The sequence below is a fragment of the Lissotriton helveticus genome, chromosome 5_1 (assembly GCF_964261635.1).
Source record: "Lissotriton helveticus chromosome 5_1, aLisHel1.1, whole genome shotgun sequence".
Taxonomy (NCBI): domain Eukaryota; kingdom Metazoa; phylum Chordata; class Amphibia; order Caudata; family Salamandridae; genus Lissotriton; species Lissotriton helveticus.
In genome coordinates, this window is record NC_136065.1 from 864556585 (window position 1) to 864574185 (window position 17601).

The following is a 17601-nucleotide window of genomic DNA, read 5'->3' on the forward strand; positions in this document are numbered from 1 at the left end:
AGTCCAGTTTAGGTGAGGATGGTGTTCCTAGTTACCCAACACAAACTTGAGTAGATTACAAAATGCCTGTATTGACATGATCTTGTCTTGGGCCCGCGAGGCCTACTCAGTAGGTCTCTTACTGCTTAAAAACTAAAATTATTTTAACATCTTAATAAAGTGTATATAAATAAGTAGGCAAAATGTAAAATAGAACATTTTAAAACGTTCTGTAAATGTGGAGGAATTTGAAATTGGAGACTAAACATTCAGTTGGTGTCCCCGGTTGATTCGTGGGAGCAGTGCAAGTGAATCAAACAGAATGTAGTATGGAGAATGAGTGGCCTCAATTGAATTTAGAAAACTTACAACGTTATTTGTGATGAGTGCTTATTTCCATATTTGTGTGTATTGTTTTGCTGTTCAAATCGGATAAATTGCTGAGGCCTGGGTCCCTAGATTTCAATAGCGACTTAGGGTGGTCCCCGGATTCCAACAATGATTCGGTGGGGCCCCCCCGATTCCTGTAAAGATTAAGTGGGGGTTCACAGAAGTCAAAAGGTTAGGAACCACTGCAGGAAAGCAAGCACAGCTTTTATAGTTACAGGGAGCCTGGAACTCCAAAACCATTAGTTTAGAAAGAGGTGTCTTATTGTACTAAACAGCTGCTTCCTGCTAATCTAAGACTATATTCTAGTTCAGTTGGAAGTGGATGTAATAAATGTTGTCTCTCTTTTCAGATCTCCCCTTTCCCCTATGATCTGGTAAAGAAGGAGGTAGAGAAATACCCTGAAGCAGATCTGGTGTGGTGCCAGGAAGAACACAAGAACATGGGATACTATGACTACATCAAGCCTCGCTTCCTCGCCCTTGTCAACCACACTCGCCCCATATGGTATGACACCTTCGAGCGATTGGTATTTGGGGAGGGCGGGGACAGAATATAAATTTTAAGAAAATAAGTGATGTGCCACTTCTGTAACATAGGGGAAATGAATCTTTGAACATGTGAGGTTTGTGTACCCAGGTTTCATAGACTTCTTCTGAGTATTCATTGGCAGTTCAACAGTATCATGAATCACATACAATGACACTGAACAGTGACAACTTTATTTTGGGACCACTGAAAGACAGAGTTTGTTTTTTTGGGTTGTGTGCATGACAAAAAGGTTAAGAATGAACTAGAGAAATACACATTGGCAAGTATAATTCGCTAAACAATACCTTCTTTCTTTTGCATGTTGTCGCACTAAACCTTGCATGCCTATGAATATACTTGGCCACAGTTTATCTTCAATGGTAATTCAATTGGTTGTTTACATGTAATTTTAGACTTCTGGAAAAGACTGAGTATACATTTTGAGAGTGTCTGTGTCTGATAGCTAGTGGGAGAGGTGTGGCGCCGCAGCCAGGGCAACTGACGCTGGAATCTGGGGATCACGGTTCGATCCCCAGCGCCGGTGGCAGATTAGCTCAGCACCATGTGACTCCGGGCAATAGCGTGCTTAATCTTCCCGACGGCCCCCAGCGCCTGGAGACCCTTACGGGTGATTGTTCGCGCATTACAAATGTGGATTATTATTATTATTATAGCTTCCTTATCTATCTCCTGTTCGATGTTCGATGTTATTTTCTCCCTGACCTGCTAGGTTCACCACAATACACCCTTTTATTTCTTGTTGTGTATTCTTTCTATAGGTTAAATGTTTGTTTTGGTTACATCATATAGGCCGGTCCGATGTGCCTTTTTTGTTGCAATTGGAGAAAACATTAAAGTCACTGAATGTTGCAGAGACGTACAATGGCTGCAAACACACGCCTCCAGAAAGACATTAGTATATTCCAAAGAGAATAAACAAAAGTACTGACAATTCTATAATGTTCATAGCCACAAAGAGGAGACGAGATTTAATAGAGATCACATCTAGAAGTGCCAAGGATGTATAAAACGCCTGATGCTGGGAGGACTATATTGTGTAGAAGACATTGTTTTATTTTTAGTTTCTGATATTACGTTATTTTGCCCCACTATGGATTTGTATTTATTGCGTTGTAAAAAAGGACTAGATTTTACAAGTTCTATGTGTTCTTACAGAGTGTGGAAAGTGTTCTTTGGGTATCGTGAGGATGCACATTTTCTGAAGCTTTTTTAGGTCCCCACTACAGACATTAGATCATAAGATGTATTAGAAACATATTTAGATATTGGAAACAATAGATCTGTTGGTAGACCCATTGTTTCCTCTACATAATATTCTTAAAGTGAGTTTTTAATCAACCCCTTACTCATGAGCAGATGGCTTTGTTGTCTCTCCTAGGTTTTTGCTTACAATCACAACAGTGTTCCTCCCTAATCTTGTTTGTCCCCCTACTTCATCTCTATCTCACAGTGTTCAGATTGGATAACTCAATGGGATTCTTTTTTTTTTTTTTAAACATTTTGCACTTAGCCCTGCATAGGAGTTCCTTGTGCTTCCTTGCTCTCTCCCCTGCTTGGTCTTGTGCCACCCACCTTTCTTACCCACAAATCTTTTTACTCCTCGCCCCTGCTCCTCGATGCTTCCCTATCCCGCTTTCCATCCTGCTTCCAGGTTTCAATATTTGTTTCTTTTTTTATGAGGGTGTTTATTAGCTCCAAATTGCCACCGGGTCACTCTCTTCCTTCTGTTGTGCTTGCATGCACTTTGCTTTCGCTTTTTTTCTGCTTTTAATTCACTGTTCCCATATGGGTGTCCCTCATTTTACATCCGTAAATTAAACATATCTGCCATGCATCGTGACGTATGTGTGCTACACATCACGACATGTGCATGAGCCATGACGTTTGCCCGCGTAACTGTAACTGTCTAGGAATGGGGTTCTTTGATAGAAAACCCATTACAAATTTGCCAGACATGCGTTCCCATCCATATACATGTGTCCCCATCCATATACATGTGTCATGACCCATTAGTTGCATGCAGCTAATAGAAACACACTGGTAAAGCAATATCTCGGACTTTTAGAGCCAAGACATAATGCCTTTGCCTTTGTTTGTTTCAATTGTGGCTAGTAGTATGAATGAGAATGTATGGGTAGACTTTAGACATTAACACATTAATTGGATTGTCATTGGACTAGAGCAATAATGCGTCTTTCTGACCATGTGAACATCGAGTTTTTTTTATTGCTGCTGTCAGCTTGCTTACTGGGTTATGTGCAGCTTTTGTTATATGGAAGTTGTTTCTCCTGCATTCTAACTGACAAATTAGTATGGACTTGTACTGATTTTGCAAGTCGAAATCCATGTCACTTGGAAAGGCCAGCGATTCGACATGTGTGTGCTCATTTTAGTGAGACGATGCTGAATTGATCCTGTTCAGCTATCCAGCTGTTCATTCAGCTCTTTCACCTGCCACAGTTTTTAAACTACTGGGCTGGTATTGTAAATTGAAATGCATTACTAATATGTGTATCAATGGAACAGCTTGGTTGTTGTACACAGATTTAAGGATAAACAACTATTGCAGTTTCGAGGTTATTAAACAGCTTATGTGACAACAAGGTGTTGAATTGGATCTTAGTTACAGATGAGACATTTATTGTTTTTCCAGCTGAGGACAGAATAGCGAATGGATAGACATTATGGGGCAGATGTATCAACATCGAGATTTGCGAATCTCAAATAGCGATTTTTTGGAGATCGCTATTTGAGATTTGCAAATTGGTATGTATGTAGAAAATCGATTTTTTTTTGATTTCTTAAAATTCCTTAATTGCGATTAGCAAATTGCGAATCGCAATTAAGGAATCATTTCCCATTCATTTCTATGGGCCAGGAGGCCCATAGGAATGAATGTAAAGTTATTCTCAATTTGCGATTCGCAATTTGAGAATCTCAAATTGAGAATAATTTCAATTGTGCAAGGGTGTCATAAGGACACCCTGATGCACCCCTTAAATTCAAATGTGTGCGCATATGGCGCACATACATGTCCTAAGGGCATGTATGTGCGCCACATGGCACCTTCACAAATGCAAAAAAGTGCTTTTGTGAAAGAAATCGCAAATTACCACCAACTTCAAGTTGGTGGTAATTTGCGATTTCTTAATGAGAAATCGCACAACTTGGGTGCTTCATACATTGCATTTAAGGAATCGCAAAACTTGCGATTCCTTAAATGCAATCGCAAAATAAAGAATCGCAAATTTGCGATTCCTTATTTTGCACTTAATTTTACTACATACATACCATTTAGGTCAATGCGAATTTCGGCATTTGCGAACCCATTTGAGCTTCATACATCTGCCCCTATATGACTGGATTTCAAACATGCTATTGCCACGTTGTGCACTGCTAACTGGTGAATCTTGTTAAACTGCAGGTTTTGATTGCAAAAGTCTAACTAAATGATGTGACTTGGGAAATTCTTTGCCATTAATAATTTCCCAAGTCACATCCTTTAGTTACACTGTTGCAATCAAAACCTGCAATTTATTTAAATTCTGGGTAGCACATCTTTGAATAATAGAATGTTTAGTGGATTTTAATTCGGTGACTCTGTATGCAATGGAGACTCTCTAATTAATGTTTATTTGCTGATAAAATAATGGATTCATTCTCTAATGAAGCAGGTTATTGTGGACAACTTAATGTTGAACACAAGCATACTGATTTTGAACTCATTTCCCGTCATTAAAACTCTCTGAATGGAGATACTCCTGCTTTGCATGTTGGATTTAATAATGTTCCATCCTTGATCACTTTTCCTTGTGTCATTCAGGTATGTTGGTCGTGACCCAGCCGCTGCTCCTGCCACCGGCAACAAGAATACTCACAACCTCGAGCTGAAGAGACTACTCACCACATCCTTCAACCTTGAGTCATTCCATGGAAAGAAATTTTAACATCCAGACCAAAGCACAACTTCAAGGCACATTATTTTCCCTTATGAAATACATCTTAAAACGAGGCAACATTATAGTAGGGGCTATCAGGTGATAGAAGACAGGGCCGTTGGAGGAAATTGTTTTTGAATTAATATATGAAAGAAATGTTGGATTTTGTAGCGCCCATTTTCTGTTATTTGTGTGCCGTGCCGATTTTGGCCAAGAATCCTTATTTCCACTAGAATAATCTACACTTGGGTCGGTTGATAAATTTGGTTATTGAATCAGATTTAAATTGCAGTTTAGAAGTGTGCGCCATGGTACTTCATTCATTAAATATATTATAGTAGCAGTGTAGACTCGTTCTACAATTTACAACAAGTTTATTATGTATTTTCTTCATAACTGTAGAATCAGAGTGTAACATTTCAATTGAATCAAACTCAAAAAGTTCCTTAAATTTAAAGCCCGAGTCACCAAAACGTCAAGGCCAGGATAAGCATTCCATGTACATCCAGGGGTTCTTGTGGGACCTAACATTTGTTGGTTCCTTGGTCCAATTCTTTTTCAAGACCTAGGTGATCGAGTTTAGAATCTGCATTCCTACTACACTGATTTAACCAACTACACTGTTGACCAGAGTCTGGTCATTAGTTCACCAACTCTAGAACGGCTGTTCCTCCTTTTCCCATCTTCCTTAAAACTGGGGAAACGTGATTGAAAGTTGCAATCAATATGTCTCCTCAGTCTGTCATATTGATGCTTTCTTTGCCAGTTTTTTGCTTTACATCTGTCATTTATTCTTCCTTTCTTGTAAACATGTTCATGAAAAAGCAGCAGAGACTAGCTTTTGCTTTAATGACGCAAGTATTGCTTAATATTTGCAGAAGTAGGGATGGGACATTTTGAGTGTGACACTTCTGTATACAGTAGTATTTTTATTTTATTTTATTCTGTATTGGAGTTTTGAGTTGAAGCCACTTATATATTTTGTCCAGTTCGAAACTTTTCAATGTATGCTAAAACTATGCAAACAGAAAGCAGTGTATTAATATTAAGGTCAGACTCCTTCATAGATATTATGAGAATGCAACATTTATTCTTTGAGTCTTTCAGGTTGGGTGAGGCAGTTAGACAAGCAGTGATGAAGGAAGTAGGGGAGAGGTTAGCTTATGTGGTGCAATATTGTACCGTGAGACAATTTGTTAAAATTGGCAACTAAATGGTTTGCCTTAATGGAAGAAATCCAATCTAGACTTATCCTGTAGTCAGTCCTCTTCTCTCTGGCTGTTGATGCATGTAAACCTTTGTCTTCTCGTAAGACCTGGCTCAGATCTGAGTTCTCTTTTAGGCCTGGCTGTAAGCTTTGAAATGGAAACAGAAACTAGGGCTATTGTGCTTGGTCAGTTTGTTCCATGCACCAATCAGACAGCCGGCAAGAAATGGTTACCTATTTTATTCCGCCTGTTTTCTCTAGACTATTGGAACATCTCTGTACCATTTTCTTTTCTCTGCTTGTGGAGAATAGATTTTCCTGCAGGGTGCCCACCAATTCCCAGTCACGTGGCACTGTTTCGTTTTTAACTCAATATTCTATGGCCAACATGTTTTTCTTAATCCCACTGATTCCCTCAAGCAGTTGTCGTGGACGCAAAGGGTACCATTTTGAAGAATGCTAGTTCTGCCAGTTGTATTATTGAAAATCTGCTCTTCATAGGTTGGGCTGACACGATCTGGGTTTGAACCGCCCCATTTGCACTCACTGTATATTTAATTGACATTCAACTCGAACATCAAAGATTTAGTTTCCAAGCTGCTTCATAGCTGGCTCTTCCATATCAGGGAAGAGCATTCACAGTTAGAGAGTGTTTTACACAAGAGATCACTCCATTGAATGAATAGCACAGATGTTGGGGTTCATCCTAATACCATGGACCTTGGTGTGAGTGTCTTCTGCCGCAGGTGTGCCCCCAACGTGTTAAAACAGCTTAATGCTAGCCATTGGCTTAAGGTTCTTTCTCACTTTCTTTCTGCCGTCTGTCTCTTTGCCAATCACAGCACGAGCACGTAGCTGGATAATACTGAGAGGACTTGCTCCACACATACGCAGACACTCTGCACCAGATAACGAAGATCCATGGCGCACAGCCATCAGCACCTTGTAGCCTACCAGCTCAAACAGTAGAAAGCAAGAGAGATCAGTTCCACAAAAGTACTTACGTTGTGAAGCCAACAAAGGACAGTAGCAATAAAGCAGTCCCCAATGTTTGGTAGTGGGGACACACAAGCCTTGCTAGGTCGAATAAATGTTTGTGGGGCTCTAACCCATTACACACTGAACTGAGTTTTATACCCAGGGTTCCTGGCCTTTGCCTATTCACACCAGGATTGGCCCTCCAGTGCCTGACGAAGGGAAGAGTGCATGGTCACTTCAAGACTATGTGTGGAGAATCAGTGGTTGACATGATGGCATGCTGTCCATCTGCGGCTTCCTCTCCATTTGTTACTACTTTCCGTCCTGGATTGAAGTCAGTTTTAGGCACTCAGAGGTGCCTCATGAAAGACTTCACAAATCGTGAATCTGCGAAATTTTAAAGGATGCAGGCTCCTAGACTCCTAAAGTCCAACACACCAGTGTATCTCACCTTCCATGGTGTGAGCCTTCGCATGGAGCTAGATTGATGCATGGTCTGGAAATCTTTGTGCCCCTGGCCCCAGGATCAAGCCCTCCAAGACTTTCTGTGGCATTCACAGAGCTTATGAAGCTCCCTTAAAGATATTTATATGATGAGCTGATTTACAAAAATGTCTCCCCAATTCACCATCGTCAGACACTGATGCTCTCTGACTATCTGACATCAACTTCCTTAAAAATCCCTTCTGCCATGAAGTGTATGCATCGCTTGTACACAAAGTGCAGTCTTCTTCTGGCAACTCTGGACCCAGTACACTGGCACAGATTCTGATGAGGCAGTTGAGGAAGATTACGTAGCAAGATTCAGCACTTTCACGCACTAATAGAAAATGTGATTATATGCCAAGACCAGAAAGAACTAAACACAATTTTCAAAAAAACTGTGTCTTTTTTTGCAAAGATATTTGTTCTGGCCGCAAATCTGGCCAACAAGACATAATACATGTAGTGTATCACACTAATAGTGACCGTTTTAGATGTAACTGCAAAGGTATGATGGGAACCTGGCTCACACATGATTCTTGCAAGTAAATCTAATGCCATGCTCAAAGCCTCCTCCAGTCAGTAAAATACATTAATTGTCATCATCCACCACAGTCCTCACTTTGAAAAATTACCTAAATGTAGCACAATCTTTCATTCAGAAAAGCACATACAATTTTATCGGGGGCTACAGTGTAGTGAGGAGCAATAGTCTCCTTTCAGTTAAAGCCGTAACCCCTGTTTTATTTAGTGAGTTAGTGGGATGACCGGGCGATGCTGTGTAATTGGCAATGTATTGTTTAGCTCGACCTAGGAGTATCTATACATGGCAGCCAGAGGCTTATACTGCGATTAACAGTAAACATACAGGCCGCATTGAGATGCCCTACCTGGTCATCAAGGTTTACACACAATGCAGGATTAGGTCAGAGGCGGTCAAATCTTTCTGTGTGTTCCACTTTGTGCTTAGGTGAGGACCCTTACTACTTGAGGAATGCATTTTATCCCTCTTTAAAAGATATTTCAGAAAAGCAAAGTGCACACCCTGGATGAAGGGTCTCAGTCCAATATATGATCTGAAATTGTATCACCCTATGCCAGAGAACACTTTATTTTACAGCAGTTTGTTAGCAAGTCAGGTATTCATTGCTTCCTGCAAACTAGACAGTTAGATTCACTTTGATCAGAAGAGAATTCTAAAGAACAGATGCCAGCAATTTGAAAAGAAAATTCCACCCCTTATGACTTACTTACCCTTTGGAACTGCAAGCAGATATTTTGAGGCGGTTTGAGGGGGCTACCGAGGGTGATATAGCACAAAATATTTACCAAGGACAATAGGTCCACAGAGTAGAAAATGTGGTGTAATAGGCAAAGAGCCTTGAAATAGAATCTTTTCTTCCCTAATAACAAGGGAAATTGACAGATCCGAACTGAAACAAAATCAGATGTTTTTAGGCCAAAAACATTAAATGCAGCAGTGTTCTAAATGTGTTGTAACCAATGTAGAGATTAATTAGGAAGCTCAGGATAAACTGAGCTGCATATATCAACTTGCAAGTGTATGAACACACAGTGTATCGTAATCTTTTGACTACAATATCAAAATGGAGAATCCCGTGAAGGGAATGTAGATAGTAAAAACAGGTTGTGGACACTGCAGATCTGATTGTGAGCAATGTGGACAACATTTGCTGGAGGGGGGTTGCAGTTTAAAGTAGCTGTTGATCTTTTCATGGATAAAGGTAATTTCCATTTATAGCAGTTCAGCTTAAGTCAATTTAGGTCCATTTGCCAGGAGATGCTGTCTGATACTCATGGGAAGCATTCACAAGGCAAGATTTTTCTCTTGTTCGTGCAGTACTGGGTATCATCTGCATACATGAACGAAAAACTCAATCTGTGTTTGCTGATGAGCAAGAAGAGACATATAGGAACTGAACATCAAAAGGAGAGACTTGAATCCTGAGAGGGTCTCCCTCCACCCCATGGAAGAGGTGTGGGGTCCACTTTGTTGGCCGACTAAGGCTGTCAGTAGATCTAATATGATCAGTATCCTGCCACAGCTAGTGTCCATTATCATGCACAGCTCTTTCTGAAAGGTAATCACTTCCCATTGTGTCTTTAGCCCTGGCCGAAACACAGCCAGGTAAGAATCCAAGAGGAAATGTGATTCTACAACACCCTGGAGTTATTTCCCTGCTTCCTGTTCACATAGTTTAGAGCCATAGGGAAATGCAACAAAAGGTTGCATTATTAACACAGTTGGAGATCAAATTCCTGCGAGTTTCCATCCAGATCTTATTGTTTTGAAGTTGGTACTCAAGGCAAAGAGAAACTAAGGCTGCCACTTGATAGTGATAGTTCAACAGAGTTTGGTTCCCAAATCTCTCAGAGCTTCAAGTGGGACCTCTATTATTTTCCTTCTGAGTGTTCCTTTGGTCACCAATTTCTGCTGAGAGGTTTGGTGTTGCACTCTTTTTCTCAGTCGCTGAAGTATATGCTTAGTTCATGGAAAACTAACAGCATTTGAGTTGGCGCATTATAACACTGAAGTATTACTGTACAACAGAAGAACCAATACATTAGTGAATGGCGTATGTCAAGTTTTCTCAAACATTAGGAAATATGAGCCTATGCCATTGCACAGTTGGTTATGTCTTGATTTTTTATTTCTATTCTAGTTTTATCCGACATCCATGTTGAATAGTGCCCGTCCAGCACTATTTGGCATCTGTAGTACACTGTATAGTAACATTTCTCCCTTCAGTAGGATGCTGTGGAAATACATTTTGATTAGATACTCAGACTAACCCCCTCCCCTCTACACACCTCTGGTTTTGGTGACCCAATCTAATTTGGGATTTAAATGTTATAACATGTTTGGATTCTAAGTGTTGGGCGCACATAGCTTTCAATTTTTTGTAAAGCTAGTGAAGTGGAAGTGTTTTACTTATAGTTAGATTGGCAAACTTCGCTAAGAAACGTTCCACAATCATTCTTTTTTCGTAGAGTTTCTCAGAGAATTTGATAAGAATTATAAAAAATGCTTCCTAAATTCATGTTTTTAAAACCCTTCCTTGTGTTTAAAGATGATACTCTTGACATCCAGAGGACTCTTAATTCTATTGAGGCGGCACAAACCTTTCCAGATCATTAAACAACTAGTTTGTCCCTAATGCCGGCTCTACCTTGGAAAAGAGATTCCCAAAGATTTGTTTGTGTGTAGCAATCCTTTCATCTTGCAGTGATACAAAATATCTGTGGTAGAATGATTTAATTATAGACACATTATTCATGCCCAGACAGCCAATACCAAACCATCATGAATTACTATTAGTTTCATCTAGAGTCGACAGCCACTTGAGCTACTCCTACTTTTTGTAAACAATTTGGGGTCATTTCCCTCTAGCCGTCCAGCCAGCCACCTGGTCGCTAGTGTCCTTGCCTCTGTCTTTCCCCAGCGCAAGACTTACCTTGAGATCCCTGACTCCGTGGCGGGGACCTCTGTAACAAAAGCGTATCTGCTGATGTGGCTGATACACTTTGACACAGCTTACCAGGATACCCAGCCCACTTGAAATTCATCTTCGCTTTTCAAAAAGAAACCTCCTAAGTTTGGGTTTGTTTCTGAAAAGCAAAAAGGACAATGACTCAACACAGGGGGGTTTTCTCTGTGTTTGAGGACCATTTTCTTTTCCGTTACAGAACTACAGTTCCTTGCATGGTGGGCCAAGTCAGTGAAATATGTATCTGTAATGCCCCATTAAGATTTGCTGGACATCCTATTGCATGAAAGGCGGCAACCTTGCAGCAAACTGGTTACCCCCTTTGAGTGACTACTGGCAGGCCTTTTGATGATTCTACATGAGCCCAATCGGTGATTCCCACTCGGTAAAGGAGACAGGAGCTGCCACAAAAATGATAGAGGAATCCCTATTACCAGTTGTCCTGTCCACCCTCTAAAAGACCCTTTATGTCATAGTCATTGGGTCGAGAGTTGATGTACAGTTTGACAAAGTTATACTGAATTTATCAATTATATGGGGCTGATACTTGTATGGGGTTTTCACTTCACTGCCTTCCCTCGTAGGTTTCTGTTCACTTTTTAACCTTACAATAAGTTTAGAGTGAGAGTGGCTGTGACGTAGGATAAGAACAACTTATTGACCTTGAACGAGCCTTGTTATCAATTACTCCCCATCGCGCCGTAGGAGTCCGCCAAGCCCTAGAAGTCCTTAGATATGTTTATCGCATGAAGAACAGGTAATATTTCCCAAGATTGTCTTGCAATGTGAATATTTTGCAAAATGTAACACAGGTTTGAAGGCTGCATTTCAACTACCATTGTGCCTGTTAAAAAGTCAGGTGATTGGTCATATTCTGTTTCGGTCACCTTCAATGATCTTTTGACCTGTACCCCAGCCTGAGCTGAAAGTAATTCAAACGGGGCCCTCTCTGACGACACTGTTTCGGTGTTACCACTTCTTAAAGAGCAAAAGTAATTGGAAATTCTTCTTTTCACTCCAGCTTGTATTCAACGGTTTTACTTTTGAGGTAATGTTAGATGGGTTTATTACCAATTTTAGAATTCACATTTGTTTTTTTCTGTACCATGGTAGAAAAGTTAGAAAAACAAAATGTGTCTATCCCAGTATTAACAAGTGGTATACAATATTACTAAAATTTGAAGCTCGAAGAAAGAGTGTTATCTAAGTTTAATAAAAGCACAATGTACTTCATTGAAACCTGATTCCATACTGTGTTAATTTTATTCATATACTTAAATGAAAAAAGTCTTTTGTTGGTGTGAGTAACAATTTCTATGTAAAACGTTTTCAGGTTCAGCTTTAGTGAATGTGAAGACATTTTAGTGAGAGGAAATGGTTTATTGGTTTGCCACTAATTCAGTGATGCTTTGTGCGCGCACAGTACTGGCATATACCATACATCACTGTTTTGCTACTATTTTGACGCAACATTTAGACACTTTTTTTACTTTTCTCTCCAGACATATGTTTTTCTTCGTATACTGAGATAACATCAGATTACCTTTTTTATTTAGGTTTACCTGCAGGCGTGCCAAGTGATGGGTTGTTAAACATGTTTTAATGCTGTATCTGTACCAACTTCAATAAAATTCAAGGAATTTTTTTTTTGGTGTAGTGATGGAGCCAAAATGCCGAACTTATGTCCCGCTGCTCCAAGGTCTGTCATTTAGCTGTGAAATTGTATGTGTTAGAACTATTGTTTTGTTTAAAGCGTTGCAGGTTCTGAGTTCCCATGAGTGCCCACACTGTGCCATCAGTATTTGTTCAAGAGCAGTAACAAAAGTTTGTTCTGATCCTGTTTTCTAAAGGCTAATCACACTCTCAGGGCATTCTGTCAGAATGTTGTGGTACCCAAGAGCATAAAACAATAAAGCTGAGAATGTTTTTTGATTTCTTTATGAGCGCATTTTTGACAGTTGCTCCTTTGAGGATGTGCATTAGCATCATATCCACAGTGAAAATTGACATTTCTCTTGTTTCTGATTCCTCTGCCAGATCAGCATTCCAGGGAGGTGAATAAATAGGGAAATTCTGTATGATTAATTCACTTAACGTCATCCAGGAAAAATAGAATAAAGTGCAACGGCGAGGTCACTGGAATATGTTTCTCTGATGACTGTGGACCAAAGAAGAGCTGGGAGATCATGCTACTGCATGTTAGAACACTGTGGGAAACGAGATGGGTTAGCATCATGTGCACACTTCCGGTGCATGGTTCAGGTTATATGTGGTTTGCTTTCTTGCTAAAATCCCATTCTCTTTCACCTTTTTTACCACGAGCACACAGCGGGACTTGAGTGAATGGCATTTAAATGGGCACGAGGTGACATGCTGTGGGAAAACCACTTCCTCAAGGAAGAAGTCCCCTCACTACAGCATCCACAGGGAAAGTACTGGATCTTTACTTTCTCTGTTTGGCGTGGTAAAAGTCTGCTAAATCAGGCATACATTCTTGCTGATCTAAGGTGAGATCCTAGCCTTGTAGTAAACTAGGCTTATTTTAAACATGAGGCAGTGTTCAAGGTGGTTCTTAGCTACAACACTTAATCTGAAATTGGGGTAGCTGCAGTTATGGGCCCCATTTTGATCCTCTCTTGGGTGTAGCTGGTAGAGAGAGATGAAATGGTGGTGATTCCTTAGATCATGAGGTAAAGCATACTGTTGGCTAAAGTGGTTCTCCTGTTGGGTTACCAAAAAGTGTAAATGTTCATAAGCATCATATTTTTGCTCACAACAGGAGTTGGTGTTAAAAAGGGGCCATTCCTAGTTCCCAGTTCCTATAGCTCAACATTGTGGGCAAAATGCAGATTCAAGAACCTTCAGACATAAACAAGAGAACATTCAAAACGTTATAACACGTTTGCCCACACCTGGGTGTGCAGTTTCCTAGTCCATGGATGAATATTGGCCCATGAAGCTCCTTGTTATCATCAGAGCAATAGTGCCTTGCACCTCCCTCAACTATGCTGCTGGCACTGCTATGCACTGGGCTGGAGTGTCGGAGCCAGAGATGAGAGCAGGTGAGCAGACTCATGCCTTGGGGCAAGAAACGTCAGGCAAATAGTGTGCACTTTCAAAGCCTACTGAACAAAGGTTTGCTATGAAGAAAGCAAGTACAAGTGCACACATGCACACACACTCACCCACTCACTCCTTCTCGCACTCACTCACTCATTCACTCACTCACTCACTCTGTTGATTCGAAGAAAGTGGAACCTAAGGGTAAAAGCACTAGAAATCAGCAACATGGCAACCTAGTTTATTGGATAAATGAATGAAAATGATACTCGTAAAGCGCACATTCGCTCACTCAGACAGTGCATCCTGGCTCTAGCCCAAGCACCAATTTTCAATTTAACAGTTGCAAAATAAATCAATCCAGACTCAACTAAGACTCCCAACATGTCAGCCAGCTGATGGTGTAGCATGTTTATGCTGGTTTCCTCCACAGTATTTGGAGCACGGAGGCTGAACATGCTGCACTGTGCTGACATATTGGAAGCTGTGACCATCACCATTCTGGAAAACTACACAGCAGCACAGTTTATGCACAGTTGTTACTTGTAAACCTTAGAATTCAACAATCCAAGAGTGACTGGCTTCCTGGGCTGCACTACGACAAATTACCATTGATGACTAACCGTGAGGCAGGTCCAAGCACTGCTGCACAGTGCATGTCAGTCTCTTAACAACTGTACACCCAGGTCAACAAAAGAAACAGCAGTCCACCATGCAAGCAGTAAAAAGCACAAGCTAGATTTTTGTGATCCTGATAATTTTAATTGGCAAATGGAGCACGGACTCTGACTTATGTGTTCCTTACATTTTCCCAGATTGGTTATCACTGGCCAGGTAACAATTGATGAGATGCCTTTTCTAGTCGGACCAAATGCACCCTTTGGGCGAAGTGACTTTTCCCTGGCAACTGGTCACTGTAGACCAGGTCCGAACTTCCTGCCTCAGGTAGCCACAGAAATGAGATGGCTGGATATCTTGCAAGTAGTCTAGATGTTCTGATCTTGCTGGAAATTAACCCAGCTTCAGCATCCTGAATTAATATCTCGTTAGGTGGTTAACTAGCTCTGTATACCTCGGATTCTGAGAATAAATGAGAAGGGCGGAGGGGGGACTTTAAATTAACTAGATATAAACGTGAAGACAGCAAGGGTGGCAAAACATAGTTTTACAAACTCAGCCCATTAATTCAATTATACATGAATGTGTCTAAATTACCTAAATTAAGAAACTCCCAACTGAAATTCAAAAAATATATAAAATGAACATTTAAATAATTCAGCACAGATTGCATAAATAGACTTTACAAGCTATAATGATCAGGGGTGCTTCAAATTAGTGTGAATGTTATGGTGCTGTACTAAGTGACTATGATGACAGATGCAAATGAACTGTATATGCTTTGGCTGAGTGATCAACTGAAAGTAAAAAAAACAGATAACATTTGCACCTTCAGGAAGATATCCCCTCTTTTCATTGATTTGATTCTGTCATTAATTAATCAGTCCCAGATTTCTCCAGGACTCGGCCTGCACTGTTATTTCCCCACCCTCTTACATTTTAACTTGGATAGGGTTCCTCTACTACAGTGATACCAAACCCTCCCCCTCTTCATGTGTTGTTGGCTGACACCTGTTGGGACCCATCTGGAGGGTTCACATGGACACATTGAGCTGGCCAAACAGGCATGATCCTGGTCTCAGTACACCACAACTTCACAATAACAGGTGATAAAAGGAGGAAGGTGCACCTCTTCCTGTTTTTGAAAGGACTTTAAAAAGGTACTTTGGTCTGCTCAGACTTCCTGTCTGTCACAATGGAGCTGAGGTTCCCGAGGCATGGCAACCATGTCTTATGATTCCTTCCGTACTATTGACGATGATGCGAATAAATATTTTTTCTTTTGGACTTAAATGATCGTTTTACAAAGCATATCGTTGGATGTCTATTAAAAAACTGAGGTGCCCCTAATTTGTTTTTTTTACAGGCGACTCAAATAGACGTGCATCACAAGGGCAGTGATGCTATCAGTGGTGCACCTGCACAGGTCTCAAATCATGATGACCAGCATTGTCCCGGTTGATATTGTCATTAAACACTTCATCTTGTAATGACTGGGATGGAGCACAATTTTTGAAGGAACTAAAGATCAAGGTGATCCTTAACATATGTACCAATTTTGATTGGTGTGTCTGTAAATGCGAGAACCACTTTTTGGAGTCATAACTGTCTGAAGTCATTAGTAACACCAAAGGTTTATTTTGAATCACTAAAAACGGCAACACTGGTTTACTGCTAGAGAAGTTGTTTTTAAACTGTGGTCTTCGAATCTCTGGAGGGCCGAGATGCCTATTCAGGGGTCCACGACTGTATAGAAAATGTAATATTATTAAGCTCAATTAAGTATAAATAAATAAGGACGGAAAATTAAAAAATGAAAGCATTCAGTATATGTGAAGGAATTTGAAATTGGGGACTGAAAATCGAGTTGATATCCTTAGCTTGATTCATAGGAGCAGTGCAAGTAAAGCAAACAGAATATAGTATATATATATATATATATATATATATATATATATATATATATATATATATATATATATATTCACTGAAAAAAACATAGGTTTCACACCAGTTATAGTTAGGTGGAAATTTTACTCGCATAAAACCATTGAAATTCCCACGTTATAGTTAGTTGGACTCACTATAACTTGCGCGTGCAATGCACTGCTGATGACGTCACATATTACATCACTCATGACATGGTCAGTGACATCACTCATGACATCACTGATGACATCTCAAATGACATCACTGATGACAACATCCTTGTGACAAAGTGGCAGACCTCCTATCAGCATAAAAATAACCTTTGACACACACATTCAAAAATAGAAACTACCATTTTCTTAAAAAAGGAGAAACCAATACCAATTACAACAACTTATTAGGTAATTCCAACATCTACATACACATCCACTCATTCACCAACAGTTCTATATAGTCACTCATGCATGTACTTACTCATCATATGTACTCATACACCTATACATCCTGTTACACACTAATACTCATCCATATAGTTACTCACACACAAATACACACATGCAAATAAACTATCAAAAATCCATTTACTTGGTTATACTGCTATAACCACACCACTACACATACTTCTACAGAAACGGAAACATATTTACTCTCTTAAACAATCAATTATAAAAACACATACTCACTAACCCACCCATACACACAATCATCCACCCATACAGTCTTGCACACATGCTGTCTTCAAAATACATACAAATAGTGAGTCACTCATTCATGCATCTGTGCTCTAAGTAATATCCCCCACCAAACCATACAGACACTGATACTGATACTCAAAAAAACAACTAATAACCCATATACACACTCATGTAGCTACTCACCAACCCATGCAGCCACTTATACACAAAGTGAGACACAGATACAGATATTTAAATATTTAAACATTACTCGCTAATATATGTA

General features: G+C 40.0%; 1 protein-coding gene across 2 annotated transcripts in view; it reads left to right on the top strand.

Moving 5' to 3' along the window:
* OGDHL (oxoglutarate dehydrogenase L) overlaps positions 1–8742 on the top strand; it is a 683466-nt gene extending 674724 nt beyond the window's left edge. Inside the window, exons 22-23 of one of the 2 annotated variants that reach the window (XM_078643351.1) lie at positions 720–874; positions 4743–8742. In XM_078643351.1, the coding sequence (XP_078499477.1) occupies positions 720–874; positions 4743–4866 (279 nt within the window). In that variant the 3' untranslated portion in view covers positions 4867–8742. The remainder of the gene's footprint in view (positions 1–719; positions 875–4742) is intronic. The other variant, XM_078643352.1, reaches the window with a different exon arrangement.
* Positions 8743–17601: the final 8859 nt, after the last annotated feature.